Source organism: Salmo salar, chromosome ssa06 (assembly GCF_905237065.1).
Source record: "Salmo salar chromosome ssa06, Ssal_v3.1, whole genome shotgun sequence".
NCBI lineage: Eukaryota > Metazoa > Chordata > Actinopteri > Salmoniformes > Salmonidae > Salmo > Salmo salar.
Window position 1 is genome coordinate 89,502,484 of NC_059447.1, and position 27,488 is coordinate 89,529,971.

General features: G+C 42.1%; 1 protein-coding gene across 1 annotated transcript; it reads right to left on the reverse strand.

Annotated features, from left to right (window-relative positions):
- Positions 1-3,918: 3,918 nt before the first annotated feature.
- On the reverse strand, positions 3,919-15,740 carry LOC106608303 (visual system homeobox 2). Its single transcript, XM_014206176.2, has 5 exons — positions 15,061-15,740; positions 14,668-14,752; positions 13,497-13,620; positions 5,971-6,151; positions 3,919-4,944 (listed from the first exon to the last, which is right to left on the reverse strand). The coding sequence occupies exons 1-5, from the start codon at positions 15,386-15,388 to the stop codon at positions 4,571-4,573; spliced, it is 1,092 nt and encodes a 363-aa protein (XP_014061651.1). The 5' UTR covers positions 15,389-15,740; the 3' UTR covers positions 3,919-4,570.
- Between the last annotated feature and the right edge of the window lie 11,748 nt (positions 15,741-27,488).

Below are 27,488 nucleotides of genomic sequence, written 5' to 3' on the forward strand. Positions count from 1 at the left end.
ACAAACGCAGGGCTAGTGTTGTTTACATACTGTTTAATGTTTACATACTGCTTAATGTTTACATACTGCTTTATGTTTACATACTGCTTAATGTTTACATACTGCTTTATGTTTACATACTGCTTAATGTTTACATACTGCTTTATGTTTACATACTGCTTAATGTTTACATACTGCTTTATGTTTACATACTGCTTAATGTTTACATACTGCTTTATGTTTACATACTGCTTAATGTTTACATACTGCTTAATGTTTACATACTGCTTTATGTTTACATACTGCTTAATGTTTACATACTGCTTTATGTTTACATACTGCTTAATGTTTACATACTGCTTTATGTTTACATACTGCTTTATGTTTACATACTGCTTAATGTTTACATACTGCTTAATGTTTACATACTGCTTAATGTTTACATACTGCTTTATGTTTACATACTGCTTAATGTTTACATACTGCTTTATGTTTACATACTGCTTTATGTTTACATACTGCTTAATGTTTACATACTGCTTAATGTTTACATACTGCTTTATGTTTACATACTGCTTTATGTTTACATACTGCTTAATGTTTACATACTGCTTAATGTTTACATACTGCTTAATGTTTACATACTGCTTTATGTTTACATACTGCTTTATGTTTACATACTGCTTAATGTTTACATACTGCTTAATGTTTACATACTGCTTAATGTTCACATACTGCTTAATGTTTACATACTGCTTTATGTTTACATACTGCTTAATGTTTACATATTGCTTAATGTTTACATACTGCTTTATGTTTACATACTGCTTTATGTTTACATACTGCTTTATGTTTACATACTGCTTAATGTTTACATACTGCTTAATGTTTACATACTGCTTTATGTTTACATACTGCTTAATGTTTACATACTGCTTTATGTTTACATACTGCTTAATGTTTACATACTGCTTTATGTTTACATACTGCTTAATGTTTACATACTGCTTAATGTTTACATACTGCTTTATGTTTACATACGCTTAATGTTTACATACTGCTTTATGTTTACATACTGCTTTATGTTTACATACTGCTTAATGTTTACATACTGCTTAATGTTTACATACTGCTTTATGTTTACATACTGCTTTATGTTTACATACTGCTTAATGTTTACATACTGCTTAATGTTTACATACTGCTTTATGTTTACATACTGCTTTATGTTTACATACTGCTTTATGTTTACATACTGCTTAATGTTTACATACTGCTTAATGTTTACATACTGCTTAATGTTTACATACTGCTTAATGTTTACATACTGCTTTATGTTTACATACTGCTTAATGTTTACATATTGCTTAATGTTTACATACTGCTTTATGTTTACATACTGCTTTATGTTTACATACTGCTTTATGTTTACATACTGCTTAATGTTTACATACTGCTTAATGTTTACATACTGCTTTATGTTTACATACTGCTTCATGTTTACATACTGCTTAATGTTTACATACTGCTTTACTCATCTCATATGTATATAATGTATTCTATTCTACTGCATTTTAGTCAATGCCACTCCGACATTGCTTGTATATATTTCTTAATTCCATTCTTTTACTTTTAGATTTGTGTGTACTGTTGTGAATTGTTAGATACTACTGCACCTGTTGGAGCTAGAAACACAAGCATTTCGCTACACCTGCAATACCATCTGCTAAATATGTGTACTGACCAATAAAATGTGACTTTAGTGGGATGAGCTATAGTTGGACAGGCTCATTGTAATGGCTGGAATGGAGTTTGTGGAAAGGTATCAAACATATTGATCCACTTGTTTGACTCCGTTCCATTAATTCCATTCCAGCCATTACAATGAGCCTGTCCTCCTATAGCTCCCCCCCACCAGCCTCCACTGTTGGCTAGTCATTCATCGCAGTTGCAGTGCCACAGGAAGTACAGAGAAGCACGTTTTATGTTTTTATAATAGTGGTGAATAAAACAGTGTTGACAGTGCTGAATAAAAACTTAAACATGAACTCTCTCAGAAAAAGAAAAAAAACAGCAGCTCTTTGCTGTATTCTTAGACCGTTTCTGTGTGGTCATGGTATAAAAGTGATTCATTCTTACGTCCGGTAGCAGCGTATTAAACTGTTCTGTGGTCAGGGTAGTGGAAGATCTTCAGGCACGGGGATTTCAGCTATCCGATTGGCCAGTGCAGTAGGCACACTCGATTTAGCAACAGATCTCCTGGTCTGCGGTGTAGACGGAGTTTGTATATTCAGACAAATCAAATGGTTCAAAATGAGAACACTTTGCTACACTTTGCTTACCCGCGGTGCGCAGGGCTTCTGAATCAAGTGCATCTACCGGCAACAGAATAAAAACAAGAAGCACAATACTTTATTGTTGGCTTTTCTACAGACATGTTTGGTGCTCGACTAGTAGATCGAACAGTAGATCGCGATCGACCGGTTGATGACCACTGGTATAGGCTATTATTTTGGTGAAATTCGACGATACCTAAATTAAAACTAAATTATAACCATTAGCCTATATGTCGATTATGCCAATCTCTTGTCATAATATATCATGTGATTTATGTAATTCATTATAGGCTACTCTTAATTAAACTTATTTAGATGCACACAAAAACACCCAGGAAATCTCCCATCTGAATAACAATAACATCTTTATTACTATTTAAATATACAGAACACATAGACAAAAAACAAACACAGCTTGTTGATTTCCAACTTCAGGAATGTATGTGCTATATTATGCTATATGTCATAATTCTAATATTTATATCATAGGTAAGATGAAATCCACCACATACCATATATACAAAGGTATGTGGACACCCCTTCAATTTAGTGGATTCGGCTATTTCAGCCACACCTGTTGCTGACAGGTGTATAAAATCGAGCACACAGCCATGCAATCTCTCCATAGACAAAAATTGGCAGTAAAATGTTCCGTACTGAAGAGCTCAGTGATTTTCAACGTGGCACTTTCATTGGATGCCACCTTTCCAACAAGTCAGTTCGTCAAATTTCTGCCCTGCTAGAGCTGCCCCGGTCAACTGTAAGTGCTGTTATTGTGAAGTGGAAACATCTAGGAGCAACAACGGCTCAACCGCAAAGTGGTAGGCCGCACTAGCTCACAGAACGGGACCGCAGAGTGCTGAAGTGCGTAGTGCGTATAAATAGTTTGTCCTCGGTTGCAACACTCACTACCGAGTTTCAAACTGCCTCTGGAAGAAACGTCAGCACAAGAACTGTTTGTTGGGAGCTTCATGAAATGGGTTTCCATGGCCGAGCAGCCTCACACAAGCCTAAGATCACCATACACAATGCCAAGCGTCAGCTGGAGTGTTGTAAAGCTCGTCACCATTGGACTCTGGATCAGTGGAAACGAGTTCTCTGGAGTGATGAATCACACTTCACCATCTAGCAGTCCGACGGACAAATCTGGGTTTGGCGGATGCCAGGAGAACCTTACCTGCCCGAATTCATAGTGCCAACTGTAAAGTTTGGTGGAGGAGGAATAATGGTCTGGGGCTGTTTTTCATGGTTCGGGCTTAGTTCCAGTGAAGGGAAATCTTAACGCCACAGCATACCATGACATTCTAGATGATTCTGTGATTCCAACTTTGTGGCAACAGTTTGGGGAAGGCCCTTTCCTGTTTCAGCATGACAATGTCCCCGTGCTCACAAGCGAGGTCCATACAGAAATGGTTTGTCGAGATCGGTGTGGAAGAACTTGACTGACCTGCACAGAGCCCTAACCTCAACCCCATCGAACACCTTTGGGATGAACTGGAACGGCGACTGTGAGCCAGGCCTAATCACCCAACATCAGTGTCCAACCTCACTAATGCTCTTGTGGCTGAATGGAAGCAAATCCCCACAGCAATGTTCCAACATCTAGTGGAAAGCCTTCCCAGAAGAGTGGAGGCTGTTGTAGCAGCAACGTGGGGACCAACTCCATATTAATGCCCATGATTTTGGAATGAGATGTTAAGACGAGCAGGTGTACATTTCAAGAGGATAGGCTATTTTGTGTAAAAATGTTCATGCATCCTCTCAAGATGAGTCTCTTGATTTTCACATTATTCCACAGCATTTAATCATAACATGTATCTTTCACCTTGTGTGGTTTGACTATTACCTTGGAGAATAATATGGGCCAGTACATATGTAAAGACTGATCCATGTAACCAAATAGTTAGTCTTCTTAAAGTTATACAATAGCACGCTGCCAAATAGCTGCCAGATTACAACATAGTAGACAGTTTATAGACCAGGGTATAGATGTAACAGTTTGGAATTGGAATTCCCATGATGGAAAATTTGATCTGGATAAAATGAATCCCCATGACAGGAAGATTGGGAGGTTAACGATATCCGGTATTGGTGTCAAAGAAACATTATGAATCTTTTTTTGCTAGCAAGAATAATGTATATTGTGACTACTGTCTTGTTTATAATAATATGGATGTCAGGAATATGTAAACATTGTTCTTTACAGAGACGGCATCAACAAGCCCTAGCACAGCCTTTAGAAGAATGCATTCATATCAGTGACTGGGCTCTATCTTTTCTACAGGCTTCAACTGTCCTGTCTGTTTGTCCTCTGTCTCCATCGGCTGTCTCTGCCCCCCTGGTCCGTCCCCTGAAACTGTCCCCAGTGGTCCGCCACCAGGATGTGTCCCTAGCATCTTAACGCTGTGTTCCAGAGCTTTAGCCCTGAGTACAGCGATGCTATTCTCTCTCAGTTCCTCCTTGGATATGGGCGATTTAGTATTCTCTCTCCTCTCCTCCTCCTCTTCCTCCACCTTTCGCTCTACCACTCTCTCCCTCTCTCGTTCCCTGGCAGGAAGTGTGGAGAGGGGAGCTTCCAGTTTTACAGGAGAGGTCGGAACAGGGGTATCTATGGACTTCTTGTGCATACCTGGAAGGAAAAGGAGTCGTTGGTATTCCGGTTAGCAACAGAGTGAGAACACATCCCACTTGAAGAGACACACACACACACACACACACACACACACACACACACACACACACACACACACACACACACACACACACACACACACACACACACACACACACACACACACACACACCTAAAAACAGTGGCGCTACAGTACTAGGAAACTCAAGCTCGTACTGAGCTGTAGCTGGCAAGTGGTAGAAGGTCTTAGTCAGTTATTGTTTCTGACCTCCAGCATGGTGAAGAGGCAACATGGGAAAGGCACCTTTACTAACAGTTCAGAGAGGTTTAAACTGCTCGTTGAACTATGGTATGTGGTTAGGTGTCACACCCTGATCTGTTTCACCTGTCTTTGTGATTGTCTCCACCCCCCTCCAGGTGTCGCCCATCTTCCCCATTATCCCTTCTGTATTTATACCTGTGTTCTCTGTCTGTTGCCAGTTCGTCCTGTTTGTCAAGCCAACCAGCGTTTTATGTATCAGCGCCTGCTTTCCCCAGTCTCTCTTTTCTCGTCCTCCTGGTTTTTGACCCTTGCCTGTCCTGACCCAGTACCCACCCGCCTGACCACTCTGCCTGTCCCTGAGCCTGCCTGCCTGCCGTCCTGTACCTTTGCCCCTGTTGCTGTAATAAACAGTGTTACACGGTCTGCATATGGGTCTTACCTTTATACCTGATTGTTAGGTAAAGCAAGCCGTCCACCTTAATGTTCTCAGCCGTACATACTGCACTAACTACATTTTTTAATAAAGCAGGGCCATGATCTCAATGTCAGACTTCATCCCAGGGCTTGTCGGGAGTTGATGAAAGTATCAATGATGGGTGTTAATCAATAACGTGATAATCCTACTTTATCACATTGAATTAAAATCTCTGCCTGTCCTATCTGTCAATTGAGTAGCACAGATCAATGAGACAGTGACAGCGTACTGTGGATACACACACACACACTCCAACCCACCAACACACATTAATGCAGTACCTTACCAAGTAGCCATGGGGCACAGGAGTCCATGATACCGTTCTTGGCTGACTTGAGGATGGACTCAGGCAGAGGGATGGAGTGGCGGACCATGGCACCGTATAGGCCGTACTCCGCCATCACACTGCTATGACCCCAACACTTCTCCCTCTTCCTCCACTTGGCACGACGGTTCTGAAACCAAACCTGCAGGGACAGAGGATGTATGTTTAGGTTTATTTTAACATCTTGGTACAATATGAAGAAACATCAAATCAAACTTTATTTGTCATCATGCGCCGAATACAACAAGTGTAGACTTTACCATGAAATTCTTATTTACAAGCCCTTAACCAACAGTGCAGTTCAAGAAGAAGAAAATATTTACCAAGTAGACTAAAATAAAAAGTAATAATTAAAAGTAACACAATAAGAATAACTAACGAGGCTCTATACAGGGGGCTCCAGTACTGAGTCAGTGGGCAGGGATACAGGTTAGTAGAGGTAATTTGTACATGTAGGTGGGGGCAAAGTGACTATGCATAGGTAACAAACTAACAGCGAGTAGCAGCAGTGAACAAAAGGGGGGGGGGTGTCAATGTAAATTGTCCGGTGATGATTTTATTAATTGTTCAGCAGTTTAATGGCTTGGGGGTAGAAGCTGGAGGAGCCTCTTGGTCCTAGACTTGGCTCTCCGGTACCGCTTGCCGTCTGGTAGCAGAGAAAACAGTCTATAACTTGGGTGACTGGAGTCTCTGACAATTTTATGGTCTTTAGTCGTGGATGTCATTCAACATAATATAACACACAAGTAAAAATATATGATCAGCCAAATTATATGGACAGTGCATCATGCATAAGTCATAAACAACAAATTGACATAGCAGCCACTAAATGTATTTGGTATTATATTAGGATCTCCATAAGTTGTTGCAAAAGCAGCAGCTACATTTCTTGGGGTCCACACAAAACATGACATAATACAGAAAATCCATACACAAGAACAGAACTACATACATTTAAAAAAGGTGCATAGCCTACATAACAATACATACAGTTGAAGTCAGAAGTTTACATACACTAAGTTGACTGTGCCTTTAAACAGCTTGGAAAATTCCAGAAAATGATGTCATGGCTTTAGAAGCTTCTGATAGGCTAATTGACATAATTGGAGTCAAGTGGAGGTGTACCTGTAGGTGCATTTCAAGGCCTACCTTCAAACTCAGTGCCTCTTTGCTTGACATCATGGGAAAATCAAAAGAAATCAGCCAAGACCTCTGAAAAAAAAAATTGTAGACCTCCACAAGTCTGGTTCATCCTTGGGAGCAACTTCCAAACGCCTGAAGGTACCACGTTCATCTGTACAAACAATAGTACGCAAGTATAAACACCATGGGACCACGCAGCCGTCATACCGCTCAGGAAGAGACGCGTTCTGTCTCCTGGAGATGAACGTACTTTGGTGTGAAAAGTGCAAATCAATCCTAGAACAACAGCAAAGGACCTTGTGAAGATGCTGGAGGAAACCGGTACAAAAGTATCTATATCCACAGTAAAACAAGTCCTATATCGACATAACCTGAAAGGCCGCTCAGCAAGGAAGAAGCCACTGCTCCAAAACCGCCATAAAAAAAGCCAGACTATGATTTGCAACTGCACATGGGGACAAAGATCGTACTTTTTGGAGTAATGTCCTCTGGTCTGATGAAACAAAAATATAACTGTTTGGCCATAATGGCCATCGTTATGTTTGGAGGAAAAAGGGGGATGCTTGCAAGCCGAAGAACACCATCCCAACCGTGAAGCACAGGGGTGGCAGCATCATGTAGTGGGGGTGCTTTGCTGCAGGAGGGACTGGTGCACTTCACAAAATAGATGGCATCATGAGGTATGAAAATTATGTGGATATATTGAAGCAACATCTCAAGACATCAGTCAGGAAGTTAAAGCTTGGTCGCAAATGGGTCTTCCAAATGGACAATAACCCCAAGCATACTTCCAAAGTTGTGGCAAAATGGCTTAAGGACAACAAAGTTAAGGTATTGGAGTGGCCATCACAAAGCCCTGACCTCAATCCTATAGAAAATGTATGGGCAGAACCGAAAAAGCGTAGGCGAGCAAGGAGGCCTACAAACCTGACTCAGTTACACCAGCTCTGTCAGGAGGAATGGGCCAAAATTCACCCATCTTATTGTGGGAAGCTTGTGGAAGGCTACCCGAAACGTTTGACCCAAGTTAAACAATTTAAAGGCAATGCTACCAAATACTAATTGAGTGTATGTAAACTTCTGGCCCTCTGGGAATGTGATGAATGAAATAAAAGCTGAAATAAATCATTCTCTCTACTATTATTCTGACATTTCACATTCTTACAATAAAGTGGTGATCCTAACTGACCTAAGACAGGGAATTTTTACTAGGATTAAATGTCTGGAATTGTGAAAAACTGAGTTCAAATGTATTTGGCTAAGGTGTATGTAAACTTTCGACTTCAACTGTATGCTTCTCTTCACCCTTACGCCCTGGAACCACTGGCTCCTCAGCACCGCCTCACGCTGTCCTGCACCACAGGCTCACTCAGCACCGCCTCACGCTGTCCTGCACCACAGGCTCACACAGCACCGCCTCACACTGTCCTGCACCACAGGCTCACACAGCACCGCCTCATGCTGTCCTGCACCACAGGCTCACTCAGCACCGCCTCACGCTGTCCTGCCTCACAGGCTCACACAGCACCGCCTCACGCTGTCCTGCACCACAGGCTCACTCAGCACCGCCTCTCGCTGTCCTGCACCACAGGCTCACTCAGCACCGCCTCACGCTGTCCTGCACCACAGGCTCACTCAGCACCGCCTCACGCTGTCCTGCACCACAGGCTCACTCAGCACCGCCTCACGCTGTCCTGCACCACAGGCTCACTCAGCACCGCCTCACGCTGTCCTGCACCACTGGCTCACTCAGCACCGCCTCACGCTGTCCTGCACCACAGGCTCACTCAGCACCGCCTCACACAGGTTCAATAAAATGGCGCTGGAAGAAATGGCAGCAGTTTTACAGGCGCTATTATGTGTTTTTTTCTCGTTATTTGTAACTTATTTTGTACATAATGTTTCTGCCACCGTATCTTATGGCAAAAAAAGAGCTTCTGGACATCAGGACAGCGATCACTCACCTCGGATTAGACAAAGATTTTTTCTTCAACAAGCAGGACACACAAGATATACTGCTAACACCCGACAAGGCCAACAACCCCGTTATTGGCAAGAGAAAGAGACGCAGGTACAGAGGACACAGAGCAGGGTGCCTCGCAAGGATCCGCAGAAGGCGAGTGGGAAAGCTGCCGTTACCGTCAATATTACTCGCCAACGTACAATCATTGGACAATAAATTAGACGAGGTACGATCACGAATATCCGACCAACGGGACATCAAAAACTGTAACATCTTATGTTTCACAGAATCGTGACTGAATGATGACATGGATATTCAGCTAGCAGGATATAAGCTGCACCGGCAAGATAGAACAGCACACTCCGGTAAGACAAGGGGGGGCGGTCTGTGCATATTTGTAAACAACAGTTGGTACACGAAATCTAAGGAACTCTCTAGATTTTGCTCGCCTGAAGTAGGGTATCTTATGATAAACTGTAGACCACACTATTTGCCATAGTGTGGTGTACTTTTCAAGGCTGTTTATTTACCACCACAGACGGATGCTGGCACTAAGACCGCAGTCAGTCAGCACTATAAGGAAATAAGCAAACAGGAAACCACTCACCCAGAGGCGGCACTCCTAGTGGACGGAGACTTTAATGCAGGGAAACTTAAATCAGTTTTACCTAATCTCTATCAACATGTTAAATAAGCAACCAGAGGGGGGAAAAAATCTAGATCACCTTCACTCCACACACAGAGACGCGTACAAAGCTCTCCCTCGCCCTCCATTTGGTAAATCTGACCACAATTCTATCCTCCTGATTCCTGCTTACAAACAAAAATTAAAGCAGGAAGCATCAGTGACTCAGTCTATAAAAAAGTGGTCAGATGAAGCAGATGCTAAACTACAGGACTGTTTTGCTATCACAGACTGGAACATGTTCCGGGATTCTTCCGATGGCATTGAGGAGTACACCGCATCAGTCACTGGCTTTATCAATAAGTGCATCAAGCACGTCATCCCCACAGTGACTGTACGTACATACCCCAACCAGAAGCCATGGATTACAGGCAACATTCACACTTAGCTAAAGGGTAGAGCTGCCGCTTTCAAGGTGCGGGACTCTAACCCGGAAGCTTATAAGAAATCCCGCTATGCCCTCCGACGAACCATCAAACAGGCAAACGCCAATACAGGGCTAAGATTGAATCGTACTACACCGGCTCCAACGCTCGCCTTATGTGGCAGGGCTTGCAAACTATTACAGACTACAAAGGGAAGCACAGCCGTAAGCTGCCCAGTGACACGAGCCTACCAGGCAAGCAACGCTAAGGCATGCATGAGAGCACCAGCTGTTCCGGACAACTGTGTGATCACGCTCTCCGTAACCGACGTGAGTAAGACCTTTAAACAGGTCAACATTCACAAGGCCACGGGGCCAGACGGATTACCAGGACATGTTTCAAGCAGACCACCATAGTCCCTGTGCCCAAGAACACTAAGGCAACCTGCCTAAATGACTACCGACCCGTGGCACTCACGTTCGTAGCCATGAAGTGCTTTGAAAGGCTGGTAATGGCTCACATCAACACCATTATCCCAGAAAGCCTAGACCCACTCCAATTTGCATACCGCCCAAACAGATCCACAGATGATGCAATCTCTATTGCACACCACACTGCCCTTTCCCACATGAACAAAAGGAACACCTAGGTGAGAATGCTATTCATTGACTACAGCTCAGCGTTCAACACCATAGTACCCTCAAAGCTCATCACCAAGCTAAGGATTCTGGGACTAAACACCTCCCTCTGCAACTGGATCCTGGACTTCCTGACGGGTCGCCCCCATGTGGTGAGGGTAGGTAGCAACACATCTGCCACGCTGATCCTCAACACTGGAGCCCCTCAGGGGTGCGTGCTCTGTCCCTTCCTGTACTCCCTGTTCACCTACGACTGCGTGACCATGCACGACTCCAACACAATCATTAAGATTAAGTTTGCAGACGACACAACACTGGTAGTCCTGATCACCAACAACGACGAGACAGCCTATAGGGAGGAGGTCAGAGACCTGGCCGGGTGGTGCCAGAATAACAACCTATCCCTCAACGTAACCAAGACTAAGGAGATGATTGTGGACTACAGGAAAAGGAGCACCGAGCACGTCCCCATTCTCATCGACGGGGATGTAGTGGAGCAGGTTGAGAGCTTCAAGTTCCTTGCTGTCCACATCGCCAACAAACTAGAATGATAGCCCCTATTTCATGGTGATAGGTCTGATGATGGTAAATTACTTCCAGGGCTCTCAGTAGAGAGCAGAGGTGTGTGTGTGTGTGTGTGTGTGTGTGTGTGTGTGTGTGTGTGTGTGTGTGTGTGTGTGGGGGGGGGGACATTTTTTGTCCCTACGAGGTCAAATGCTATTTCTAGGGGGTTAAGGTTAGAATTAGTGTTAGGATTAGGATTAGAGTTACATTAAGGTTTAGGAGCTAGGGTTAGAATTACGTTAAGGGTTAGGGTTAGGAGCTAGGCTCAGGATTAGGGTGAAGGTTAGGTTTTTGGTTAAGGTTAGGATTAGGGGTTAGGGAAAATAGGATTTTGAATGGGACTGAATTGTGTGTCCCCACAAGGTTAGCTGTACAAGACTGTGTGTGTGTGTGTGTGTGTGTGTGTGTGTGTGTGTGTGTGTGTGTGTGTGTGTGTGTGTGTGTGTGTGTGTGTGTGTGTGTGTGTGTGTGTGTGTGTGTGTGTGTGTGAAGCAGCTGAGCTGAGAAAGTAAAGGACAGGAGGGTGACCCTAGGGGCGCATGGAGGCTGATTGAAAAATACGTTAATTTTCAGAGCCAATCGATGGACGACAGGCGCTCAAATATCAGCAGGGAAATTAGAGAGCTAGAGCCCAGGAGAGCCCTGCCATTGACCCAAGCTAATTAATTTCACTGTAGTTATCATTTCATTTCTGGCTCCCACCACGCCTTGTGCCTAACAGTGCATTGACACTAGGATGCGGCATCGCACGGTGAAACATCGGAAGCCATTCACTTTCAATGAAAGGAAAGAGAGAGAAGGGGAGTGGACGGAGGACCATTGAGGGACATCAGCATGGCCGTGGGAGCTGAACAAGGCGGGACTAAAGTTTTTTTTTTTAAGTAGAATAATAATTAAAAACAAATAAATATAAATAAGGGCAGCATGTAGACTCGAGGGTGGAGCGTTGGGCCAGTAACTGAAACGTTACTGGTTCAAATACCGGAGACGACAAGGTGTAAAATCTGTCGCTGTGCCCTTGAGCAAAGGCACTTAAAGCGAATTTCTCCCGGGGGGCTGTACAATGGTGACCATGGCTGTGTCCCCACTCTCTGCGGGTGTCTCAGGGGGAATTGTGATGTGCAAGAAACACGTATGTAACAGAACAAATATACCCCCCCAACCCACCCAAATGAAAAATGATTCAAATCCTCCACGATATCTCGACACAAGTGATTAATCGAAGATCGCCCCTTACAATGACTGTTGATACGTAGCACTACCTAGCTTTCTTGCTAGCTTGTTAGCACCCACATGAGGGCGAGACTAGCTTGTTAGCACCCACATGAGGGCGAGGCTAGCTTGTTAGCACCCACATGAGGGCGAGGCTAGCTTGTTAGCACCCACATGAGGGCGAGGCTAGCTTGTTAGCACCCACATGAGAGCGAGGCTAGCTTGTTAGCACCCACATGAGGGCGAGGCTAGCTTGTTAGCGCCCACATGAGGGCGAGGCTAGCTTGTTAGCGCCCACATGAGGGCGAGGCTAGCTTGTTAGCGCCCACATGAGGGCGAGGCTAGCTTGTTAGCGCCCACATGAGGGCGAGGCTAGCTTGTTAGCACCCACATGAGGGCGAGGCTAGCGTGGCTAGGAGAGTGCTGCTTGTATAGTGTAAATGGTAAGCATCTCTATGCCTGCCTGGATGAATGGATGACTGAGTGACTGAGTCCCAGGGGGAATGGTGCCAAGCTAGAGGAGGAAATTGGGTGTTAACTGAGCAGAGAGGGAATGGTGATGATGATAGATGTGTGTGTGTGTGTGTGTGTGTGTGTGTGTGTGTGTGTGTGTGTGTGTGTGTGTGTGTGTGTGTGTGTGTGTGTGTGTGTGGCAGGTATATGGGGGATTCATACTCATGCGTGAGCATGCAAGCACACACACACACACACACACCACACATTGACACACACACAAACACATACATGCATGCACGCACACACACAAACACATAAACATACACACAGGCACACACACACAAACAAACACACTGTCACACACACAAACACACTGACACACACAGAAACACACTGACACACACACATACATGCATGAACAAACACACACACACATCGCCAGGTTACAGTACGTTATGTACCTGTATCCTGTCCTCTGGAAGTCCAGTCTGCATGGAAAGCATCTCTCTGGCGTAGACATCAGGGTAGTGGGCCTCGTTGAAAGCTTTCTCCAACTCATCCAGCTGATCTGACGTGAATATAGTCCTGATAGAAATATTACAGAGGGAACACACACACAAACAAAGTTATTTTGATGACATACATACATACATACATATACATATATACATACATACATACATACATACATACATACATACATACATACATACATACATACATACATACATACATACATACATACATACATACATACATACATACATACAGAGAGAGAGAGAGAGAGAGAGAGAGAGAGAGAGAGAGAGAGAGCGAAAATGAATAAGCACGACATTTAGCTTGTTTGGTTCATATGGCAGTGGGCACAAAACAAATTATTTAATAACTCCAAAATGAAAATGTTGATTTAGAAGAAATAAATTAAATTTGAATAAGTCCCATAAATAAATTACATTATCAGGACATAATTTACACATCATTATTTTAAGCATGATTTATTTGCTTGATGTAGGCTACTTGTAGAATATACAGCATGAGAAATATTGACACCTTGTAGGCTATCCTATGTTGAATATTGTTATCCTAAGAAGAAAGGGATACTCTACTTTGTTTTGTTTGTTGCATTACAAAACTGTATCGAAAATGTCCACCTCTTGACTAATTAGTCTAATATATATATATATATATATATATATAATATATATATATATATATATATATATATATATATATATATATATATATATATATATATATATATATATAAAATAAAAGCCGTCTCTTATTGCAAAATATGTACTGAAAAATAAGATTGGCTATATACCATCTGGTCTTTATTTTCGAGGCATTCAAATCATTTAAGAAATCTATTTCAATTCATACTTGATAATTATTTGCTTATTTAGACGTTTTCGTTCAAATACATGTTCTTATAAAATTGAGGAATATTGTAGGCTATATTAATTAGAAAATGTCTCTTTCCAACAAGTTCTCACGGCATTTTGTTTACTTATATATGCCTCAAAGGCATATACACCAATTCAAAGACAATGCGATAAACATTAGTTATATAAACATTAGTTATATAAACATTAGTTATATAAACATTAGTTATAGCCATTAGAGTTTTACCTGTGTCGTCTCTTCTTTCTTTTCTTGTTTTGGTTCATCGATGATTTGGAAAATGTCTTTTCACTGGAGGATATGTCATCTGAATCTGTAAATGAATAGCCATAGTTTATCATTAAACTAATAGCCACAGGTCTATTGCCAATACAATTACATTGTAATACTTATTAACTGTTATCCTGAAGTGTAGAAATATATTCAAAAACAGGATAAGAGAATTTGCAATCGTTAAGACCAAAATTACATTTTCAATTTACAATTTATTGAAGATAAAAATATAAACATTAAAATAAAATAAAGAGATATATGTCAAATTAATTGCTTATTGTCTACTTAAAATATATATACTTTTAGAATGTATAGGCCTATACGCTAGCCTATAGTTTACACATTTACCAGAGCAGCTTGCGGAGTGGTGCGCATCAAGCTGTCCCATTGCCCTGGCCCTGTTGAGTGGCTGAAGGTGAACACTCTGCGCCTCCTGTAACACCTCCAGAAAGGCAGGCTGACTGTAAAACGAATGAATTCCTCCTCCTGGACCAATAATTCCCATCCCAATCCCGACTCCCGCCGAGCCCAAAACCGATCTAGCCGCCAGAAGGTGCGCCCTGTGCGGCAAAGATTCCAATGGACGCCGCGTAACCGCGGCGGGCGTCTCATTATTCAAACCCAGAATCTCCTGGATTCCGAATCCTGTACGCTTGTGCGTCGTAGTCAAACGCATTTTTTTTTTTTGACGCTTGGTGCTGTAGTCCGGATCCCACTAGGTTTAGAGACGAAGCCTTTTTTTTAGATATATATTTTTTTGACGCTTGGTGCTGGAGTCCGGATCCCACTAGGTTCAGAGACGAAGCCTTTTTATTTTAATTTTATTTTTTGACGCTTGGTGCTGGAGTCCGGATCCCACTAGGTTTAGAGACGAAGCCTTTTTTTCCTTCTTCTTCTTCTTCTTCGGTTTATTCAACAACAAAAAAAGTCTGAAAGAACTGTCACCTTCTTTTCCCCGTTATGACGTCAGACTGTTCTCTCTGATGGTATTCCCTGATTGGTGTTCCCGCCCTGCACGAGCCAGTCGCTCGTGTCATCACCAGTGTGTTTTCCCGCTCAGATTTTACAGGTTCGGAGGGGGGGGTCGTATCTCTCAGCCAATCACCACAGAGAGAATTTAACGCCGACAGAACACAGGGGTCGAACGATTCTTTGGTGATGGCAGATCGATTAAAATGGAAATACATTGGAAGACTTGGGTTCTGTTTAGACAAGGTAGTTGGTAGAGCATGGTGTTTGCAACGCCAGGGTTGTGGGTTCGATTCCCACGGGGGACCAGTAGGGGGAGAAAAAAATGTATTAAATGTGTGAAATGTATGCATTCACTACTGTAAATCGCTCTGGATAAGAGCGTCTGCTAAATGACTAAAATGTAAAGGTATTTCCAGACAACAGGGTTTATTAGACCACCATTAAAAACTATGTTGCTGCAAACCCTCCAGAATTGGTGACATTAATCAGGATGCAGGATTTTTTTTTTTTTGCCGCCTTCACTGTGGTTCACAAAATAATGTACTTTTCTCTTGACATACATGCTTCTTCTATATTTGAAGTTATTAAGTGGTTTCTTCTGTTCAACTGAGTTGAACATCGATACATCCTTCAACATTGTTATGTTTTCTGTCTGAGTCTAACGAAATTATGGATTATATGCATGTATGCATTTGGTAAAGTAGGCTAACAATGAATCATGCTTTTACATGAGATGACGCTTGAAGGGGATGAGTTCATTCTAAACTATATCAAGCATCCAATTATGAACCACATAAATGAATAAGAAGGTAAATCATTACTTTTTTTTATGCTGCGATAGTTGCCTGTCTACCCAAACTCCTTGCTCTGGCTAAACGCTATGCCACTTCCACAGATGTTAGTTACTTCACAACAATGAGTCTGGATCTGAGTAGCCTACCTCCCTGACGATTTATAGAATGGAAATACATTCTAGATGGTCTGATTGGTCCCAGAAACCGATGGGGTTGGGCCAGAGCCAGAACACACGCGGTTTGAAAATTAGTCTTTGTCTTTGATACTCTAATTGGTTAGAGATTATTATCCAATCACTGACTACTTTGTTTTGTACAATACCCCTAATTTTGACATCACCACAAAGGACTTTATTGATGGCAGTCTCAGACTGAATTATGCATCGAGCAGCGGAAGAATTCAGTTTGTTGTCAGGCAAGCGATATAGGCTATCCAAACATATATTTGAATTGTAGTCTACTTAATTTTCATCTAATTGTTTCAGGTTTCTCTCAGGGATGAATTGATATTCTGTATAATGTAATCTCAAAGATACATATAAAACAATTCCCTACAAATGACTCTCGCTGTCCAATCATGACCGTTCAACTGAACCCTGAACTCACACAATAAATGGCCGCAACAAGGGAGAGTATTTTTAACGGATCGTGTAAAACCTTTATCAATAAATCAATCAATATAAACATGGTCGGTGTATTACTTTCACTGTAGCCCGGGCTCTCCATCTGTCTATCCCTGTCTCGATGATTTCAGGGCCTTAATCCCGCAGCCATCGAGTCGTAAAGTATCCAATCAGCCGGATAAAACCCTCGACTCGAGGTAAAACTGTTTCATTTGGACATGGTTTGGTCTCTGCCTGACTGGCTCTGAATATCACATCGTCCCCGTGTCAGTAATATAGAACAAAATATGACACAATGTTACACAATATTGAAACTGGATAATGACCAATACAATACAATACAAATACACTAATCTATGGTTGTATTGTATATTTGGTATTTTCTCTAGTATGCAAGAAAAAAACAATCAAGGAAAAAACATGTTGTTATTATTGTTATTATTATTCAGCAATACAACGTTTAATAATTGTAAGGCTACATTTCGTTATGTCTGTCATAATTGCAGTGTTTTTTGTGTCTTGTTGTGTTGCGATTTGTAGGTAGAATTTGACTGGATCTTATGTAGGCTATTTGACCTTAATCCGACTAAGAAAATAATGAAAATGCACATTCTTTAATCTGATTAATTAATTAATTGCCCAACCACTGATTTAGCCTATCAATTAAAGAATAAAAAACTTCTAGTTGTTAATTCCAAAAACACCACTAGAACTAAAATGATAGGTCCCAATTCAAACAGTTTATAGCCAGTATACAGACTAACTCGTTTATTTGTTAAAAGGCGCTCAATAAACATTAATCCGTAATGTCTAATCACGTGGCTAGGCGAGTGATTTGCATATTCTAATTCTCGTTTTGCATACTAAATGTTTTGTCTTTGGTGTTCAGAATGCGTCAGTCTGCGAATCTGTTGATGTTTACTTTTTTATTGACAGGTCACATGATTAAGAGTACAACGTGCCAGTTGAGAGTATTTAGGACACACACACACACACACACATAAATCACCTTTTTTTTAAACGGACTTTACAGTAATACCCTACAATTACCACAAATAATGAAGGAAATGATTAAATGAACTTGATGTTTTTCTTATTGAGAGATGTTGATGATATTTCACCACATTACTATACCTATATGGAGTGTATGAATGAAGAAAGAAAGAATGACGTTGATATGAAAAATCCAATCCCATTTCGAAAATGATGCTGACGACCTTTGACAGCATGGTCAAACAAAGACACCCTAAAAGGTTACAGGTTTTATTATCAAGTCAAAGATATATTGAGCTTTATTCCATTCCATTCACCTCCTTCTCATAATATATGTTTTGTAACCGTTTTTGTCGTTTTAAATGGAGGAAGATATTTAGCGAAAATTAAAACCCCCATTTGATTTGCTCGGCAAGAGTGGGAAATAAACCCCTCATTTAATTTTACATAACTAATCCTTTCTAATCCGCTATTATTCAATTAAAGCGGAGTTTGATTCGCTCAGAGATCATTTCTGGCACACTTTTGGACATCTGGACACGTAATTATGTCGAGGACTGAGATACAATTTATGGAAATGAGCAGACGCCTTCGATGGAGGCAGGAGATAACACCGACCTTATCAAAGTGCCATGTGGCAATGCATAAATAAATCCGTGATTTATCCTGGACCCGTTTGGCGTCGCAGGTCACGCGTCAGGCTGTCAATCTAGAACCGCGCGTGTGGGATGTTGTGATGGTGGGCTGCTGCCGCTGCATCACCAAACCACGCAGTGTGCATTGCGCGACATTATTTGCCTCAACATTCAAGAAACAGCCGTACACATAAAGTGGAAAATATTGTAAATTGCTGCCAGAATCCTATTCACGAGCACTTGCACACAAATGCATAATGAAGAAAGATACTCCATGATAATGCCGTTTGATCCGAGCTATGATTTTATACTATTTGGAGACATGAAAATCTGTTAAATTCCACAGGCATTTCAATACCAACAGAATACAGGTCATACGGTATATTTTATACTTGGCTATAGGCTACTCTTTTTCACCATCCCAGAAAGCAAAATGACATTGAAAAGACATATTTTCCAGATGTTGACATCACGTGCATTTCAGGTACTGAATGAAAGGTAAAAATACATATTTTCTGGCCTTCGAAAATATGTATTTTCCCGGACACTGGCAGCGATGATGTTTAAAACACTCAAATATACAGACTTAACCAACAGACCACTTCAACTACAAAAAACATTCTGAGTAACAGTTACAGATTTTTTTGTTCTTGCCATGACTGTAATATGTTGTTGTTTCTCTACCTTAGTTGAATGCACTGACTGTAAATCACTCTGGATAAAAGCATCAGCTGAATGACCAAAATGTAAATGTTAAAAGCAAACACTTGCAAAGAATGCTGGGCATTATTCTAATGAGCTCCACCCAAACAAGTGCAAATTTGGTTGGTGCGGACAAGTTCCAAATCTAAACTAATCATAGACGTCTAGGCAATGTTTCACAAGTTTGAACATCACAGTACAGTAGAGCACAGTAGAACCAGTGGTGGAAAAAGTAACCAATTGTCATACTTGAGTAAAAGTAAAGATACCTTAATTGAAAATGACTTAAATAAAAGTGAAAGTCGCCCAGTACAATCCAACTTGAGTAAAAGTCTAAAAGTATTTGGTTTTAAATATACTTAAGGATCAAAAGTAAATTTAATTGCTAAAATATACTTAAGTATCAAAAGTAGAAATAAAAGTATAAATCATTTGAAATTCCTTATATTGAGCAAACCATACTGCACCATTTTCTTGTTTTTTAAATTTACAGATAGCCAGGGGCACGCTCCAACACTCAGACATCATTTACAGATAGCCAGGGGCACACTCCAACACTCAGACATCATTTACAGATAGCCAGGGGCACTGTCCAACACTCAGACATCATTTACAGATAGCCAGGGGCACTGTCCAACACTCAGACATCATTTACAGATAGCCAGGGGCACACTCCAACACTCAGACATCATTTACAGATAGCCAGGGGCACACTCCAACACTCAGACATCATTTACAGATAGCCAGGGGAACACTCCAACACTCAGACATCATTTACAGATAGCCAGGGGCACACTCCAACACTCAGACATCATTTACAGATAGCCAGGGGCACTGTCCAACACTCAGACATCATTTATAGATAGCCAGGGGCACACTCCAACACTCAGACATCATTTACAGATAGCCAGGGGCACACTCCAACACTCAGACATCATTTACAGATAGCCAGGGGAACACTCCAACACTCAGGCATCATTTAAAAATGAAGCATGTTTTTAGTGAGTCCTCCAGATCAGAGGCAGCAGGAATGACCAGGGATGTTCTCTGTTTAGTGAGTCCTCCAGATCAGAGGCAGTAGGGATGACCAGAGATGTTCTCTGTTTAGTGAGTCCTCCAGATTAGAGGCAGTAGGGATGACCAGAGATGTTCTCTGTTTAGTGAGTCCTCCAGATCAGAGGCTGTAGGGATGACCAGGGATGTTCTCTGTTTAGTGAGTCCTCCAGATCAGTGGCAGCAGGAATGACCAGGGATGTTCTCTGTTTAGTGAGTCCTCCAGATCAGAGGCAGTAGGGATGACCAGAGATGTTCTCTGTTTAGTGAGTCCTCCAGATCAGAGGCAGTAGGGATGACCAGGGATGTTCTCTGTTTAGTGAGTCCTCCAGATCAGAGGCTGTAGGGATGACCAGGGATGTTCTCTGTTTAGTGAGTCCTCCAGATCAGAGACAGTAGGGATGACCAGGGATGTTCTCTGTTTAGTGAGTCCTCCAGATCAGAGGCTGTAGGGATGACCAGGGATGTTCTCTGTTTAGTGAGTCCTCCAGATCAGAGACAGTAGTGATGACCAGGGATGTTCTCTGTTTAGTGAGTCCTCCAGATCAGGGGCAGTAGGGATGACCAGGGATGTTCTCTGTTTAGTGAGTCCACCAGATCAGAGGCAGTAGGGATGACCAGGGATGTTCTCTGTTTAGTGAGTCCTCCAGATCAGAGGCAGTAGGGACGACCAGGGATGTTCTCTGTTTAGTGTGAATAAGACATTTTTCCTGTCCTGTTAAGCATTAAAAATGTAACGAATACTTCCGGCTTTCAGGGAAAATGTAGAGAGTAAAAAGTACATCATTTTCTTCAGGAATGTAGTGAAATAAAAGTAAAACTTGTCAAAAATAGAAATAATAAAGTAAAGTACAGATACTCAAAAAAACCGACTTAAATAGTACTTTCAAGTATTTCTACTTAAATACTTTACACCACTGAGTAAAACACAGTAGAGTACAGTACGGTACGGCATGGTACGGTACAGTGGAATTTAATTTAGTAGAGTATAGCAGAGTACAGTACAATACAGTATAGTTTATGTCAGTAGAGTAGGGTACAGTAGAGTACAGTACAGAATAGCTTAATTCAGTAGAGTAGACTACAGTAAAGTTTATTTCAGTAGAGTACATTAGAGTAAAGTAGGGTACAGTACACTATACTTTTCTTTACTGTGCTCTAGTGTACTCTGCTGTATTGTACACTACTGTACTGTACTATGGTCTACTTTTCTTTACTGTACTGTGTACTGTAATGTACTGTACTCTGCTGTGGTCTACTGTACTGTACTGTGCTGTCTAAACTTGTGAAACATACATGTCTATGATTGGTTCAGATTTGGTCCGGTCTGTTGATGTCTATGATTGGTTCAGACCGGACCAAAAATCAACTTTCATGGACATTGAAATCAAGGCTGGTCAAAAAGACCAAAAAAAGATGCATGAACAAAACATTTTACAAAACTTTTTTACAAGCTTACGAATCTCTTGGTAACGTGACAACAGTGACAGAACTCAGAGCACGCCTAAAATGTAAAATCTCACAGCAGAATTTTCAGACTTGTAAATTGACTTGTAATAATTCTGAAAACAAAGTATACTTGCAAATCTTATTGAATGTATTCAAATGTCAAGTTGCTTGTTTGCAACTGTTGATAAATCTTTTGCACATCATGATACAAGCTTGCAAAATGTAATTACACATTTGCGAATTGTACTTGTGCAATCACTAATCTCAATGTGTGACCACGAAATTCAAAATACAAACTCAAGTAGTTCTATCATCATTATAATGCCATAACTGGATAGCAGAGGTGGGACCAAGTCACCGTTATTCGAGTCTTAAATCGAGTCTTAAATCGAATCCCAAGTAGAACGGGTCGAGTCTCGAGTCAAGTCCAAGTCGTGCATTCTTAGAGCACATAAAGTCGAGTCACAAGTTTTTAAGTTAAGTCTCAAGTCAAGTAAAAAAAATCTATACATGCAATGACTTGTTCAACTACAAATCTTTGTCTATTTATTGAGATTACCAGACAGCCCTTTTCAGTATTTTGTCTACAATACATTTTGAATACGTAATTGTTAAATAAAGACCTTCCCTTAAGGCCATGTAGAAGGTAAGGCAGGTTGACGTGGTAAGAGTGTAGATTTGTTTACAGATCTTGGTGATCTAATGGTGAAAGCATCATTATCATACAAAATTAACAAGTAGATTTCATCCCTATTCATATACGGAACAATAATTTCCTCTTATTCAAAATACTCCAAAGTGTAGTGCTTCTACTTACCCTATTTCTATGCGCACCGTGGCGCATGAGCTCCTATTATGCACAACCAGAATGACAGAGGACGTGTTCGAGCGGATCACCTTTCAAAGTCTGTTGCATTATGGGGATAAAAATTGTCCGACTTGCGCCTACATGTTGACTGCATGAACTTTGATCACATGGTTTGTGTAAAGGTCATGAAGTTTTGACTTCAGTTGACTGCATGTTTCTGCAGTTGCTCTTCACCAACTTTATCCTGTAGCCATCGCCTGCATTTTGGCTCTGTTGTCAGCCAATCATTGAGGTATTTTTGTTTGACCCACATGAATGTGACCAAAGACGTGACTGAAACAGGAAACAACTTTGCTGCAATTCATGTAGATGGAAAGTGACACATTAATGTGATATTTGAGGCTCTCTACCATTTGATGTATCAAATCAAATCAAAATTTCATGTAGCATACACACACGATTTCAGTTTGAGAGTATGTGATAAGGGGGTTGGAGAGACATGTTTGTTTCGAACATTATAAAGAAAAACCTTTATAAACAATGGCATCTACTGACATGTTGATCAGAGCCATACTGTTGGAAAACCATGAGTTATTCAGCTGTCGCAGATGCACCTCCCCCCGACTTTACACCTTGACTTTGGTCTAGGCCTTCCCTGTAGCTCAGTTGGTAGAGCATGGTGTTTGCAACACCAGGGTTGTGGGTTTGATTCCTGTGGGGGGCCAGCACAGGAAACAAAAAAAGTATGAAATGTATGCATTCACTTCTGTAAGTCGCTCTGGATAAGAGCGTCTGCTAAATGACTAAAATGTAAATGTAAAATGTCTACAGTAGATTTCTACGGCCTTACCACTCAAACTCGCCCAGAGACATAGGACACAATTCAACGTCTATTCTACTATCAACAATGTTGATTCAACCAATGTGTGCCCAGTGGGACGGAACTCCGACATAACCAGGGAAAGATGAACAAAGGAAACCATACATTGGACTCCAGAAGTCTGGACTTGAGTCACATGACTTTGGCTCAGTCTGACTCAAGTCACAAATTTGACACTAGACTTGATAGAAAATAACTTAACTTGAGACTTGACTTTGACTTGAGACTGTTGACTTAAAATGATCTGGCCAGGTTTTGTAATGTTTTGTCACTCATTTTTGTGGCATAGAAAGATCACACGCCACACAGCCATAGACTGTTTTGCACTTGCAAAAAAACAGATTGGCTAGTGAAACACAGACTCGGCCCTCTGATTGGACCAGCAAGGTCGGGTGAGCTAGGGCAGTGAGGTTTAGGGGGTTTTGGGGGTTGTAAGTGTCAAACTGAATTATTGTGTAACTTAATTATTTTTCATAGTTTTGATGTCTTCACTATTATTCTACAATGTAGAAAATAGTAAAAATAAAGAAAAACCCTTGAATGAGTAGGTATTCTAAAACATTTGATCGGTTTTGTGTGTGTGTGTGTGTGTGTGTGTGTGTGTGTGTGTGTGTGTGTGTGTGTGTGTGTGTATGTGTATATATATATATTTACAAAAAAATATATATTGGGGATTGGAAATGATGCAGACAGTACAATCTATCTGCAATATTAAAGCTGATCTATCCCCCCCAAAATAAACTAAAAATACAAAAAAGAAAGACCCACTGAACCATGCATGAGAGCACCAACTATTCCGGAAGACTGTGTGAGTAGGACAGGAACCTTCCCGCTAGAGAATTCTGGCGTTTGATTGTCAATATGCAGAGCGAGTTGAAAAGAGAACACACAAAAGGCTGTTGTATAAAATACCTGTCCCGGATTACATCTTCAAACTAAGGGCAACCGTGACAGAGGGAAAAGCGTTCATCCATGTAAACGGGTAAGAGAGTCTAGCTAGCTACATTTTTAGATATTATACGTTTCTAATTTTGTCAGAAAGTCAACTTCATTGCAAGTTAAAGCGTACTGTTAGCTAGCTAGCTAGCTAACGTTAGCTGGCTGGATCGCTAGCTAACGTTACGTGTATGATCTGTGTAGTAATATTATTCGTATCTCAGAACCATTTGCATAGCTAGTTATGGCCTAATTAGCTAAGACACAATGGTGTTCCGCAATTGTAAAACAACAGTATCAAAATAGAATACCAATTGGCTCTTCTGACGAACACTGAGCTGTGATGAACTTCACATTCTCAAGGTGCATTTGAGGTCCTGAAGGTATCTCAAGTTGAGTGCATAGATCAGTCCAAACAACAGGTCACATCCGAAGGCTACGCTTCTCAGGACGCTGAAAACCGCCACACCCTCCATCACGATTCAAACATCCCGTTGTCCTTTTGTTGCTCTACATGTTAACTCAATGTATTGGTAAGTATTCACTTTAAAGTGAAGATTTTGCAAGAAGTGTTAGAGCATGAAGTGCCCAGCTGGAAATAGTAGTAACTTCCAAATGATGTTGGGAACCGCACATAACAGTGAAATGTTTAAAAGTGTTTCATGTAAATGGCCATCCTCTTTTAGATACTAGCATGTCAAGTAATGCAAACAATGAGAATACGAGTTTCCTAAAATACTTGTTAGTGACGCTTTCATATCAGTCTCTGTCATTGGTGTTCAGACATTTGCCCTAAACAATGTCAGACATTCGCCCTAAACAATGTCAGACATTTGCCCTAAACAATGTTAGACATTTGCCCTAAACAATGTTAGACATTCACCCTAAACAATGTCAGATATTCGCCCTAAACAATGTCAGACATTTGCCCTAAACAAAAAATGGACCTCTGTCCTCCTCAGTTTCTTTATGTTTGAGGCAGCCTTTCTCTGGTCTCACCGTTTATATTTCAGGGAGTTGACACAAACTTCTGGACGTCCAAGTCGGCCAAGCATTGGTTCGGAAGTTGGCCATCTTGTACTTAAAGTCAGTGTTTCCGTCTATTCCATCCGCTGTGGGATGCCTTCTCTCTCAAACAAGGGTTGGTCTTTGTTAAGGCTTCAGCCGTCTCGTCTAATTGGGAGTCGTTGGGGTATGCTGTGTACTTGATTATTTTCTCTGCCATGTCTTCAACAATGTCAGATTTCAGCATTGGGACCGGAGATAAAGTTCCATTCGCACTGATATCTGCATTTCCCCTTTCAAGTAGTATCTCCACATTCTGTGGTGGAATTCAGACATGTTGGTGGCACCAGAGCCATATATTTACAAATATATCCATCCACCCCTCTCTCCCCCCCTCCACCCGCCCACCCTCCCTCCACCTGCCCACCCTCCCTCCCTCCCTCCCTCCACCACCCTTACCTTTCACCCCCCCTCCACCCGCCCACCCTCCCTCCACCTGCCCACCCTCCCTCCACCACCCTTACCTTTCACCCCCCCTCCCTCCACGCCCCTCCCTCTAGACTGGGCCATTACGGGGTAATTGTTATTTAATAGATTAAACATTCATGCTGGTCCAATCCCCAGAGAGGGGAGACAACATCCTCCCCACTATTCTCTCCCAGTCCTCTACACACACACACACACACACACACACACACACACACACACACACACACACACACACACACACACACACACACACACACACACACACACACACACACACACACACACACACACACACACACACACACACACACACACACCTCGTTGACTCCCACTTGATGCTGGTGTTTGTGCTGAAAATTCAATTACCCAGTTATTGATATGTCTGGGTGGGGTGCTGCCATGCGGACATGGGGGATGATTTCCCAGGAGGCAACACGTCTATGCCTGGATCTATCTTATCACTTTACTCATCACCACGGCACCGCAGACAGGACATAAGGAGAGGTCTCACACTTACACACAAACATACAGGCACACACGAGGGGGGAGGAGGGGGGGGGGACACACAGAGAGAGAGAGAGAGAGAGTCAGGTACCTCTCCCAGGGCCCCCCCCATGTTTCCCTAGCATCCCGAGGCCCCACAGGTTAGCCATGTGTCCTAACATCCCGAGGCCCCACAGGTTAGCCATGTTTCCCTAGCATCCCGAGGCCCCACAGGTTAGCCATGTGTCCTAACATCCCGAGGCCCCACAGGTTAGCCATGTGACCTAGCATCCCGAGGCCCCACAGGTTAGCCATGTGACCTAACATCCCGAGGCCCCACAGGTTAGCCATGTGACCTAGCATCCCGAGGCCCCACAGGTTAGCCATGTGCCCTAACATCCTGAGGCCCCAGAGGAGCACTTGGTTGCAGCTGATCTTTCTCTAGTCACAGCCCTCATCGCTGTCCTCCCTGGGGACCATGGTCCAATGATAAAAAGGCCTATAGCTAAGGCTGTGTGCGTGTGTGGTGGGGAGGGAGGGGGTGGGGGCTGTGCATCTTATGACAGCAGCTGGACCTGCCAAACCCTCCACACGCCAATGAACCCCCATGGGACTGGATATATAGAGGAAGGGGGGTATGGTAGGGCAGGGTGGGGTGTCTGCTGGGGTGATGATGTTTGTTAAACAGACTCTACCCACACAGCAAATTTGCAGGTGTTAAAATCTCGGTGTTGAGGTAAAAAGTGTTATATCTGGGTGTTTATTGTAGTGGGGTTAATACCAGGGGGTTAACACCAGGGGGTTAATACCAGGGGGGTAATACCAGGGGGATAACACCAGGGGGTTAACACCAGGGGGATAATACCAGGGGGTTAATACCAGGGGATAACACCAGGGGGTTAATACCAGGGGGTTAATACCAGGGGGTTAACACCAGGGGGTTAACATCAGGGG

What these genes read in the sequence shown, in the direction of transcription:
- LOC106608303 (XM_014206176.2), bottom strand. Translation starts at nt 15,388, where the DNA reads ATGCGTTTGACTACGACGCACAAGCGTACAGGATTCGGAATCCAGGAG. An exon ending in CCACTCCGCAAGCTGCTCTG is followed by an intron (nt 14,753 to 15,060) that starts GTAAATGTGTAA and finishes ATTCATTTACAG; the next exon opens with ATTCAGATGACATATCCTCC. An exon ending in AGAAAGAAGAGACGACACAG is followed by an intron (nt 13,621 to 14,667) that starts GTAAAACTCTAA and finishes TATTTCTATCAG; the next exon opens with GACTATATTCACGTCAGATC.